Here is a 13,105-nt window from a genome sequence, read left to right as displayed (position 1 = left end):
AAGTGTTCAAAACCTATTTTTTTTGTTGTATGCATGTTTTCCTTTTTTTTTCAGTGTTTTATTTACAAATTTCGTGGCAAAAAGAACATTTATGCAGGCGCGGCAGTAAGAACAACTATGGAACTAAAGAACATCCGTGCAGACATCGCGCTAACTACGTCGATGCAGATGAAGATGGCGCTCAGTTGTGAGTGGCTACGTTGGCGAGCCGACTGGCAATTCCTGCAAAGAAACCAAAAAGACAGAATCTACTGCAGTAAACTCTCATTAATTTCAACTCGGTTATTTCGAAATCCCACATAATTCGAAGGATTTCTGCAGTCCCGCATTTTGCAATGCAAATTTGAGTGGGTAATTTGAAGCTGCCAACAGTACCAGACAGGTTAATTCGAAAACTTTGGGTGCCATGTGCCAATTCCCGATCCCGATTTAGCCGAAAATCCCAGCCTCGCTGCTGCCAGCGCAAGAAAAACAGCAGTCTCATGGTCAGCTGACCTGTGCCTGCAGAAAAGAAGACGTGCTTCACTGCAACACAGCGGTGACACGTGGGTAGCATGACGCATGCTTCTCGCAATGTCAGCGCGTCATGATTTACCCATTCTTTCTGGGAAAATAGTGAAATTAATAAAGGACGGTCTGACGGAATTGGCGACGTATGTGAACCTCCGACTAGCGCTTGTTCTGGCAATTTGCGCACTTGCACTGCTGGCGGACTACTTGCCTGCAACGCCTACTACGAAAGAAAACTTCAATGATGATCTTTTCCACCCAGAACACATCGTGAATTTCATCACAGTGGTCATTATTAAATTTTTTATTTTACCAGAAAAAAATGGGCGAATGGTCGCATCAAGACACGCTGACGCTGCGAGAAGCAGGTGACACGCTGCCTGTGTGTCACCACTGTGTTGCAGCGAAGCATGTCTTTTCTGCAGGCGCACATTTCAGTTGACCACGAGACTGTGTTTTTTTTTTCTCTTTCTTTTTTTTTTCTTGCGCTGGCAGCAGCGAGGCCCGCCGTTTCCCCGGTTTAGCGGCAAAATTCGGACCGGGTATTGCTGGAAAACATAACCCTTGGAGCCGCAAACTAGCAGGCACAGCAAAAGACCACCTCTGATTACTTTCAGTAATTCAAAGTTCCTTGCATCCCGGTTTTTTGTGTTTGGTTAATTCGAAAATCCGCTTAATTAGAAGATTTTTCACAGTCCCAACCTTGAATTCACGAGGTTTTACTGTAGTTAAAGCACTGCTCACACGCAGAGCAGTAATCTTACAGCGAAGTGCACCATTTAAAAGCACGGCCTAATGAGTTTTATGTGCTGAAGGGTGTGCTTTGGAAGCTCTTGCCATTTTCAACACCAGAAAACTACGTACATGTCACATTCATCACTGTCAGCGTGTGTATGTCTGTTGATGAACTACAGTAGAACACTACCGATGTGTTCCTTTTAAAGACGATAGTCTTTCTTGCGGAACTTAAACGCAGAAATTTTGGTCCGTCTGTCTGTCTTTCTGTTTGTCTGTCTGTTGCCCGATTCAGCGACCCATCCAAAGTTGAACCACTTGCTTACTGCCCAGCCATCTTGAACTGGTACCGCTGTTCATACTTGTGAACATTGTCGATCAAAAAGCAAATGTTACGCATATCTGAGGCGCAACATCAATACATAACTATTAGGTAGTGTGTTCCTTTACTAGAAAATACAGTAGACTCTCGTTAAACGGAACCTGAAGGGACCAAGAAAATGTGTTCCATTTAACAGGAGTTCTGTTTACTGAGAGATAAACAGGAGTGCAGAATCCAACCAATTATATTAGATGCAGTTGTTCCGTTTAAGCAGCAGTTCCGTTTAACAGATTTCCGTTTACTGAGAGTCTACTGTACATAGATACGTAATTCCAAAGACCCTAGTGTTTCTTAGGCTGTGTGGAAAATGCTTGTGTTTTTTGGGCTGCACTGCAAATGCGACGCTATGAGCCAGATGCGGCGATTCAACATAGAGGAGGAGGACTCACGTAGTGGCCGGCAGACGACTATCGTCTTTCGACGACATTTGCAGCGAAGCACGCAGATACGTGGCCATTTTTTCTGACTTTCTGACTCTTCATTGGCAAAACACTTCCAAAAGCTCATCCCAGGCAGGAACAGACTGCCTGTTAAAACCCCCTTTGTTTGTTATGTCCTTGTTTTCACAACATCCCTGCTTGATGTATATTTCAACATTTCCAAACAGTTACCCAAAAAAATGTTGAGTGTACTACTTTTCCTGCATAAGCTAAAATTGTCAGCCATGACATCCCAGCTGTGCATTTTAGATGACCATCAACATACATTTTTCATGTACCACTGTTGTGGCATAAATTTTCTCAACTTCCGGCTCCTTGCAGCGTGTTGCTTTATATTCATAGTCAGATGTGATTTACCTCAAAATCTAGCAAAAATAGCTATACAGTAGACTGAGTAAACGAAAAATCTCTTAAACGGAACTGCTGTTTAAAGGAAACAACTGACTCTGATAAGACTGCTTTCGTACATGAATTCTGCACCCTTGTTCATCTCTCATCAAACGGAACTCCTCTTAAAGGGACACTAAAGAGAAACAATGAATTGGTTTAGATTGATAAAGTGTGCTCGGAGAACTCTTGTGTAGTTTATTTCACCACCATAGGTTTATTATTAGAGGAGAAAACCAAGTTCAAAGTTTCGTTCTTAAATTTCGCGCCGAACTTTGTAATTCATGAAGTAAAACATTTCAAAGAGCATTTAACGTATTTTGGTGCCACTGGCCCAACGAAATTTCCACAAACTCAATACGTCAAGTCTCTGGCCCCCTCAGAGGACAATGTACTTCGATTTAACCGATTAGGAACTACGTAGGCCCAAGCAGGCGCCGTCAAAAGTACGTGACGTCACGGCAAATGGTGCAGGAATTCCAAGGTGGCGTCGCCACCTGTATTTTCTTTTTGCGCGTTTTCTCGCTTATTAAGCGTCTTCTCGCAGCAAGCGTGGTGTTTTTGGTATCGTGGAAGACTACTTTACTAATGCGAGAAAAATCGTTTTGCTCTTTAGTGTCCCTTTAAATGGAACACATTTTCCTCGTCCCTTCAGGTTCCGTTTAGCACAGTGGTTCTCAAATGGGGGACACCAGGGGGACTGCAAAGCCATTTTTGGGGGTCCGCAGAACCCATCCTCACAAAAAATAAAAAGAAACGCATTTTTCGGATGCCTACTATATGACCTGTGTTAGTAGCCCTTTCTAATTTGTGGTATGCTTCACCGCATGACATTTCTGCACTGCGGCGGAGCTTATCTATGTTTTCCCTTCTCCATGAGATGGCTGTTAAGCTTTTGTTGCAGCTTTCTACGACACATGCATGTGAGCATACTTTTCTAGGCTTGCATGTGTGAAGAGCTAACATGGCTAGAAACCAGTTGAATGTGGCTGCAGACCGCACAACTTATTGACAAGCTGTTGAGATCGAAATGTATGGCGCTTTAGTTTGACCATTTTTTTTTGCTAGGAAGAAACAAAAGGCACCTATTTCACGCTGCATGTTGTGTTAATTTATGACCCCCTCCCTTTCTCTCACTGCAAGGGGTCCTTCATCACTTTTACCGGTCCACAAGGGGTCTCTGAAACACCTATGGCTGAGGACCACTGGTTTTAAGGAGATTATACTGCACTTTGAATTCGATACACCACAGGTATTGTCACTGGCCATATCATGGCACCAGCTCAAAACAGAAAGTAGCGAAGCCTAGTTAATCCAATAGTTGTTGACTGTGTCCAAACCACAGGACAAGTCAAGTCATGCCATAACGTTTTGAGAGGCTGTATTGGCTGCAACCGCTGTCTGTTGTGCGGGTTCTTTTTTTTTTCTTTTTTCTTTTACAGATTAAATAGCGATATGGTCCTGAATCACTTCTACAAGAGTCAGGTACATTACCCTCAATGTCTGCACGGACAAGGGTGGTGATTAGCTGATATAGGAGCACCACACAATCACCAGTGGTGTCGCACTCACCGCAATTCAATGTTGCACAAGATGAAGGAAAATAGTTGGAATTGATCACTTGCATAAAAAAAGGATTAAATAAATTTAGCTGGATGTTCACCATGGTGTATTACGCCCAGCAGAAATGCTAATGTGCATGTGCAAAATATTCGCGACGGCAGTGGATGCCAGAACTCCGACAGAGCCAAACGAGCGAAGTGCAAAAGCAACTTGGCTTCTTCGCTTTTGTAGCCAAATGCAGCTGACGTCTCTGAAGACCTTCTAACCCTCTACGCACGCGCCATGCATGTGCTGTCGAGAGGCATGACAATGCCAATGATACGAACGGGACATCTGGTGCCCACATAACTTGCCGTTGCACAAGTATGATTGCTTGGATATACAGTAAACGGAAATCTGTTAAACGGAACAACTGCATCTAATATAATTGGTTTCATATTTGGATTCTGCACTCCTGTTCATCTCTCAGTAAACGGAACTCCTGTTAAACGGAACACATTTCCTTGGTCCCTTCAGGTTCCGTTTAACAAGAGTCTACTGTATACTAAGGTGAACGGTGATAAGTAATGCCACACAAATGTCTAGAGTTACAAACGTAAACAAATCCATGCGCAGTTGAACACTGGTTTAAAGATATGCACCAGAAAACTGCTCTGTGCATCACATGATCTGCTTAAGAACACTTCTTACTCAACTGTCAATTATCAATGCTAATTTTCATGGTAATACATCGGTGAAGTAACACCGCATGCAAAATCTTTTGATCCTATTAACAACAATAATAATGCTAAAAGTGAAATCACTCACCTGGGTGCAGCACTTGAGGGTGCCGCCGGTCACAGCGACTCGTGCTTCAGGCAGCTGTCTCCCTGTGCAGTGCAAAACAGTGAAAGGAAATAAAAGATAAGTGTTTGTCCTACTGGTTCTGTTCTGAACATCTGCACCGGAAATTCAAGAACAGCTGCAAAGCTTCACTAATATTCTACGCTTCTGAAAGACCAATTATTTTACATGAAGCCTTTATAGGTGAGTGAAGATGACGGCAATCACTGATACCATATTAAATGGAATGTATCATGCCACACCGAAAAACAGATATTGACATATTTAATATACAGTTTTAGCCCCCTAACTACAAAATATAAATTACAGAGGTTGCACCATCTCGCAATGTTGACATGTCAATAAATACAGCAGGCTTCCACTGATTCAACACTGGCTAATTTGACTTTGCCCTTGATTCAATCTCAATAGAAGGGCCCGGCCAGTGCCCTATACATTTCTACGGGACCAAAGCTTTGTTATTTCGATCCTACAATTGGCCTTTGCGCAAAACTCAAATTTGATAGTTCATCCCACTTGTGCCCAGTGCCAATGGCAACTACAGTAATGGTTCTTATAATGGTTTTGCAATGCTCAGGCAAGAGTGAATGGCATCACTCACTCCATCTCCCATCGAAATCGCCCACTTTTGGCCTGCCCCTGGGCCAAGTTAATGCATAAATGGTGGCTCGCAATGGAGTTGGTTGGGCACAACTTCAGAAGGCAGTGGCATTACATCCTCAGAGGTGGATGCACACAAGCCTGAACCAGTGGGCTAGACTAGCCTCATGAGCTGGATGGCCAGTGATCATGCCGACCGAGAATGAGCAGGACTACTTCCTTAGCCACTGCGCTTTCATCATCTGGGCGGAGCCTCTCCTGCCCCCTTAAATCATATCCCACTGTAGTGCAGCATATGTTCGATTTTAATGCTTGCTTTTAGAGAAATTTAGTACAAAAATCTCTTGGGTGATGCATTTGTATTAGTATAACTAGCGAAGTGGTTAGTCTGGTGCCAGCCACTATCCCTATTGCATTTATGAAGTTGTTTGATACATGCAAGACATCAAACATGCTATCGACTGAAGACAACATACAGTCAGACCTGCCTATAACGAACCTCCACACAATGAATTCCTCGATATTATGAAGTTTTTCTATTCGCGGTCGTTACTCCATAGAAGCATATGCATTTGCAACCTCTATGTAACAAAGCGGCAGCGGGAGACACTCTTGATATAACGAATTTTTCACCCCGAATTTGTTTTTGTTTTTTTATGCCGACAACTGCGTCGTCACTACTGAGGAGATGTCAGATTAGGCGCTGGTGGAAACTGTCCGACACCATGGTGACAACGACGGATCTTCAGATGGCAACTCTTCACGTGCTTTGCGGTTTTGCACCGTGCCGCGGGTTCGCTAGACCATGGCCTCCGCGATTAGCTCTGGCAACGCGGCGACACGTTGCCAGAGCCAATCTTGGAGGCCATGGCTAGACGATGACTGAGCAGCGTTGTACTGATGTCCTATAAACGTTCAGTTTTGCAAAATAACACAGTTTTTTGCCGCTAAATAAATGTGTTAGGTGAGCTCTGCCTTCAGTTCCCTTGTTTAATTAACTTGTGCGTTTCATTTCCGAAACTGAATATAATGAGAACCTGTTTGTAATAAATTTTTTCGTGAAATTGTCAAGTTTTTTATATCCAGGGGGACTGTACTTTGTTCTTCACAGTGACGAAGTGCTGCCGAAGACTGTAGGCTAATGGGCCTTGGCCGAGACCACAGAAACATTCATATCATCCCAAAATTTATAGGAGCTGTGATCGTGCCACCAAGATTCTACTGTACTTACAAACCAAAATCAGTACTAACCCGGCTTTCTTGGCAGTGGCTGAGGTCCACTTCAATTTGTTGGGGGGCGGCACGCCCCCCTCTGGGTGACTGTATGGACACGACGATGACTGGCATGCCGCACCAAACTTGCATGGCTACACCGGAAGAGGTAAGAGGATGCATGAATGAACTTGAAGCGAGACCTACACCACTACAGAATTACTTTACTTTCAGTGTTTCTACACTGCTGGCAATGTCCTGATCTTAGTTGAGCACTGCAAGCCACTCACACACAGCTTGGGCATAAGAGTGCACCTCCATGCATTGTCTAACTTTGGTCATGTACTGGTACACCAACTAATTACACTGAGAAAAACTTGGCAGTGGGTAGTTGGTTAAACATTATCGATGATTTTTGCGCAAACTTTACAAAATGTGACTGGGGACAGAGAAAGACCACACACACGGCACATATGAGCGCAAACTAACAACTGTTTATTGGAAATATGGAATGAAATATATACGGTGACCCACGCATGCGCAACGCTGCCCTAGCTACGACGCCCCCTGCTCTCCTTTATCATCTTGATTTCCATATCGGTGAGCGCAATAGAAGGCGCGCTAATACACTTGCCCTCTGCTGCCGTTCTGATCATGAAGGCTTCGATGACCTCTCTTTTGGTGCGCTTGCTCGACGTGTGCAAAATGTCCATCTGCAGCAGGTGCACGTGTCATCCTTTGTTTGAAGAAACGGACATTTTGCACACATTGAGCAAGAACACCAAAAGAGAGGTCGTCGAAGCCTTCATGATCAGAACGGCAGCAGAGGGCAAGTGTATTAGCGCGCCTTCTATTGCGCTCACCGATATGGAAATCAAGATGATAAAGGAGAGCAGGGGGCGTCGTAGCTAGGGCAGCGTTGCGCATGCGTGGGTCACCGTATATATTTCATTCCATATTTCCAATAAACAGTTGTTAGTTTGCGCTCATATGTGCCGTGTGTGTGGTCCTTCCCTGTCCCCAGTCACATTTTGTAAAGTTTGCGCAAAAATCATCGATAATTACACTGGTTGTGGTTTTGTTCTCAACCAACACAGGTTACACGAGAGCTGCTGCGGTGCACTCAAGCTTGGCACATCCTTGCACTGCAACCCCAGAATGTGATCACTGCAATCACTTCACTACGAAACAGTGGTTGCCATGCATTTGAATTGCCAGATGATGGAGATTTGCTGCATGCCCTTACTAGGGTTGCTATCTTTTACCGAAAAAAATACGGCCCTTCGACGGTGGGAGGGGGGGTTAACAGGAGATTAAAATAATGTTGAACAATAGACGCTATGTCAATTCTTCAGCATGCAGTGCCATTTTATGTAACATTGCTTTCATTGAGCCAAATAGACCCAATGCACAAAAAGAAGCAGCACACTCAGCTAACCAACTAGCCTAACTGCTGACATAAAAGTACCCGTGACTGGAATGATGCTTTGCTTATTACTCTGAATGTGCTACACTGAAAAGGAACCACAATGCTTCGTCCATTAAAAAGCTCTTCTTTGCGTTTGAATCCAACAGGCCAGTGGCATTATAGACACAAAGGAACTTAAAATGTGCATATGCCACAAAAATGTCGGATATTCATGTACCATACACGCGCAACAATTTGCTCTACTCCAATGATCGCTAGACTTGAAGGGATCCCAGAAAGTGGTTGACTAATGGCGTAAGAGTTTTGGTGATTGACAATAAATATTTGCCATCGTAGTTGTTGAACTGACGCTTATAAAACACCAAAAAAAAATAAATGATCGCAATATTATGACAAAAAAAAATACGGCCAATGGCGGCTGGTGCAGACCGGCAACCGGCCCGCCATCTGAAAAACCAGCCTGGCCGGTCTAAAACCGGACAGGTGGCAACCCTAGCCCCGACTAGTTCTGTCTATCTGTAGATGAAGTGTTGCACCGTATGGCTACAAAAAACAGTAATACTATGCACCATGTTCAGATGTTCTGCAAGGAATTCAAGCACAAGTGGATGAGCACAACCACTCTATTTGAGAGTAGGGTATCCAGTAAGCGTCTCCATCGACAGGTTTGCCACATTCACGTCTCTCTCACACATGATAGTCACAACACAGCCAACAAGTGCCGCAGTTCTCGTTGTCTCGTGCTTGTCATGAAACTAGGCTTGTGTGAAAATTCGAGCAGTTTGAATATTCGAACGAATATTACAGTATTCAAATTCACTTTGAAATGAATTTCATCATCATCATCAGCCTGCCTAAGCCCACTGCAGGGCAAAGGCCTCTCCCATGTTCCGCCAATCAACCCGGTCCTGTGCTTTCTGCTGCCACGTAATACCTGCAAACTTCTTAATCTCATCTACCCACCTAATTTTCTGTCTCCCCCTCACACGTTTGCCATCTCTTGGAATCCAGTCAGTTACCCTTAATGACCACCGGTTATCCTGCCGACGTGCTACGTGCCCGGCCCATATCCATTTCTTCTTCTTAATTTCAACTATGATATCCTTAACCCCCGTTTGTTCCCTGACCCACTCTGCTCTCTTGCTGTCTCTTAAGGTTACACCTATCATTTTCCTTTCCATCGCTCGCTGCGTCGTCCTCAATTTAAGTTGATCTCTCTTTGCAAGTCTCCTGGTTTCTGCTCCGTAGGTAAGTACCGGTAAGATGCAGCTGTTATATACCTTCCTCTTGAGGGATAGTGGTAGATTACCATTCATGATTTGATAATGCTTGCCGAATGAGCCCCAACCCATCCTTATTCTTCTAGTTATTTCACTCTCATGGTTCGGCTCCGCGGTTACTACCTGTCCGAAGTAGACGTACTGTCCGTCCCCATCCTCGCCTGCGGGCCGCATGCTCAGAGGGGTGGATGTCAACAAGACAGGTTTTTTCCTTCTTTTTTCAGTAGCCGAGTGCGCCGGCGGCTCTTCGAACATGCGGTTTGTCTTTCGAGACGCGCGCGCAGCATCGTTTGCGGATGGAACTGCAATCGGTCTGGGCTTTATTCCTCCCGTTTCAGACTGCGCGTGTATGGCGCAAGCGGAAGGGCCAATCACGTTCTTGCTGTCACGTGACTCAGCCGCCCGCGGGTCGCCATACACCATTAAGGGCATTAGTCAAGCCTTAGGTTATTTCATTACGTTTTAGAAGGTCTGCTTTGGTATATTGATCATAATATTATTTTATCTTCGTCACCTGCGCAGAATGGTGGTCACTACGTTTAAGATTAATCCTTTATGGGCAGAAGGACCTAAGTGTGCCAGCAGTTGCAAAATATGACGAGCGCAGGAACAGGAAATGCTTTTGCATTGCTGTGGTGAAATAAGCAAACTGTCTAATAAACTAGGACATTTCTTTTTCATTAATGTGCACTGCATTATATTCAAGACTAAAAAACAACAAGGACCCAATGTTTAGTCAATCTCATTTCAAGTGAACTAATCATAACATTCAACATTTAACAGGTTGCAGCGATGGCGTAGTGGTAGAGCATCAGCTTCGCATGCAAGAGGTCCGTGGTTCGAATCCCGGTGCCGGACAATTCCCAACCGGATTAAAAAAAAAAATCCGCGTGATGATGGAATTGTGTAAAAAGGCCTGGGGTGCAGCCTCACTGGCGACCACAGCCAGCAATGCACTCCCTCACCAGAGCAGGATTGGCCACCCTGGTGTAGTACTTGGCCACTACCTCCCACATGAATACACCACTTAACCCTCGGCCCTCAGTCCCCAGCGGCTGCGAAGCAACTGACCAAGGCGGCGGTCAGACCTGCGACGCAGCAGAGGGTGCTAAGAATCTCTGGGTACGGACAGGCCGCCACTGGAATCTGAATTTGGCTACGTATAACGCTAGAACTTTATCTAGTGAGGCGAGTCTAGCTGTACTATTCGAGGAATTAGAGGGTGTTAAATGGGATGTAATAGGGCTCAGTGAGGTTAGGAGGCCACAGGAAGCTTATACAGTGCTGAAGAACAGACACGTCCTATGCTATCGTGGCTTAGCTGACAGAAGAGAACTAGGAGTGGGGTTCCTTATTCATAAACATATAGCTGGCAATATAGAGGAATACTATAGCATTAATGAGAGGCTGATATGTATCGTAATTAGGTTTAATAAGAGGTACAAGATGAAGGTGGTACAGGCCTACGCGCCTACATCCAGCCATGATGATCAAATGGTTGAACGCTTCTACGAAGACGTAGAATCAGCAATGAGTAAGGTAAAGACACAGTATACTGTAATGATGGGCGACTTTAATGCAAAGGTAGGCAGAAGCAGGCTGGAGATCATGCTGTTGGGGAATATGGCATCGGCTATAGAAACGCCAGAGGAGAGTTACTAGTAGAGCTTGCAGAATGCAATAATTTACGCATCTTGAATACCTTCTACAGAAAACGGGCTACTCGTAAGTGGACGTGGAGGAGTCCTAATGGCGAAACTAAAAATGAAATAGACTTCATAATGTGCGGCCACCCGGGCATTGTACAGGATGTGGAAGTAGTTAACAAGATCCGATGCAGTGACCATAGAATGGTAAGATCTAGAATTCAACTTGACGAGAGGAAGGAACGGCAGAAACTGATATGCAAGAAGCCGATTAATGAACTAGCTCTGAGAGGGAAAGTTCAGGAATTCAGAGTTTCACTTCAGAATAGAAATGAATATAAATTATTCTAAATTTCGATGTATTCGAAATGAATGAATAGACATATATAAACCGCATGTAACCCCCTGTAAAGGTGGTTTCACTGCAGTGCAGGGGTGCTATTCCATGACTACACCTTTCCAGGAAATATCCGCACTGCCGCGAAGCCTCACTTCAAGGTTAAATGAACAAATTACCCTCACATCGACTCATCATTTTAGGGGCGAAGCTCCTTAAGGCGGCACCCGTTCGTCCCTCGTAGTAGTGCGTAACCAGTCGTAACGCTAGTACCAGATCTTGACCTCTAAGGTGGTGCCGGTGGGAGATTTTTCCTGTGCGTTGTTGAAAAATAAAAAATTTGTAGCATGCGCGTTAACTAAAAGCCGAATTCTTCTGTCTCTCATTCCCCATTAGCAGCCATTGGCATGTTCCAGTAGGAAACGTTAGTAGAAGTAGAAGTGTAAGTGTTAGCTAAAAGTCGACTTCTTCTGTCTCTCATTCCCATTAGCAGCCATTGTTTACCTCCAAGGTAGTGCCTGGTGAGATTTCTCCTGTGCGTGATTAAACAATAAAAATTTTGCTCAAAACGCCGTTGATTGATGAAATAAACCAACGAAAGACGCCAGATGTTTTCTAAAAGCAAAACGAAAGAACGTCAGATGTTTCCAAAGCAAAACGAAAAGACGCCAGCTGCTTAACGAAAGACGCCAGATGTTTTCTAAAGCAATGGTTTTCTAAACAATGAAAATTCACAGCGTACATGTAAAATTAAAGTGAGCTGCAAGTCGTCATAACTCATTGAACCTTTAGTATAAACGCGCCCGATCTCATGTCGGTGATGATGTACTGGGCAGAATTCACGGAAGATTCACGGTTTACCGATGAACCTTCGCAGCTTCGCCCACTCATCATCATTCACTCCGTGGATATGCTGTGATTTTTTAACTTTAAAAACTCGTTATACCGGCTTATATGCTCTAAGTAATGTAAATTTTAAAACGTAACGTATTTTACAGGTTATCACTTGCATTCTAACGAAAGGCAAAATCCTGCTACTATGCAAGGTTGCTTCCACTTCCCAAGAAGAATGGCATTGCACATGCCTTGTTTCAATTAAAAAAAAATATTGTGCAGGTTAGTTGGGTCATGAGAAATATGCTCATTTTTCTTTATAATATGCGATATATACTATTTGAATTCGATCTGAAATTATTCTACCAAATCTTTATTCGCTTCGAAGCTAAAATTCACTATTCGCACAAGCTTACACGAAACTTCTAGACCCCCCCCCCCTCTCCGTTTAGCGCAATAATTGGTGGTCAACAGTGGCACAAACTTCTAAGAACAGTGATTGTGGGCTACAGCGGTGCTTCCTTTTGCACTCCCCATGGGCGTACGCACTCTTCTAGCACTCGTACCTACCCCGGTTTGTTTGTGAGGCCTCCTAGCCATGTATCCAATGATTAACAGGCACCTTGTCCTAACACGCCACATGCACAATTTCCATGGAGCAGTCACCGTTCTTCTTACCTTTGGATGAAAGAAGGGACACTTGAGGTTGGTGCAGTGTGGGTAGAACTTGCACTGCTGCACCGACGGGGAGGACACCACTGTTGTCAGCAAAGAAAAGAAAGGCATGGCACTGTGCGAGTGACAGAAATATGGAAGCCATACATTTTGAGGACAGACAGAACACAAATATCTAAACTGTCATGATACTCGTCCTCACGGCGTTTTTGTTCAGTCTACTCTTGTTACA

The 13,105-nt window shown here is 44.3% G+C and overlaps 1 protein-coding gene across 2 annotated transcripts in view; it reads right to left on the bottom strand.

The window, feature by feature from the left end:
* Positions 1–13,105, bottom strand: part of LOC119391077 (zinc finger CCCH domain-containing protein 14) — a 121,490-nt gene continuing 108,385 nt past the window's right edge. For both annotated transcript variants that reach the window (XM_037658759.2, XM_037658760.2), the window contains 4 exons: positions 12,877–12,956; positions 6,712–6,827; positions 4,825–4,886; positions 1–222 (listed from right to left, as the gene is read on the bottom strand). In XM_037658759.2, coding sequence (XP_037514687.1) covers positions 4,871–4,886; positions 6,712–6,827; positions 12,877–12,956 — 212 coding nt within the window. In that variant the 3' untranslated portion in view covers positions 1–222; positions 4,825–4,870. The remainder of the gene's footprint in view (positions 223–4,824; positions 4,887–6,711; positions 6,828–12,876; positions 12,957–13,105) is intronic.

The sequence above is a fragment of the Rhipicephalus sanguineus genome, chromosome 4 (genome assembly GCF_013339695.2).
Source record: "Rhipicephalus sanguineus isolate Rsan-2018 chromosome 4, BIME_Rsan_1.4, whole genome shotgun sequence".
Classification (NCBI taxonomy): domain Eukaryota; kingdom Metazoa; phylum Arthropoda; class Arachnida; order Ixodida; family Ixodidae; genus Rhipicephalus; species Rhipicephalus sanguineus.
This window is presented reverse-complemented; position numbering and strand designations above follow the sequence as displayed.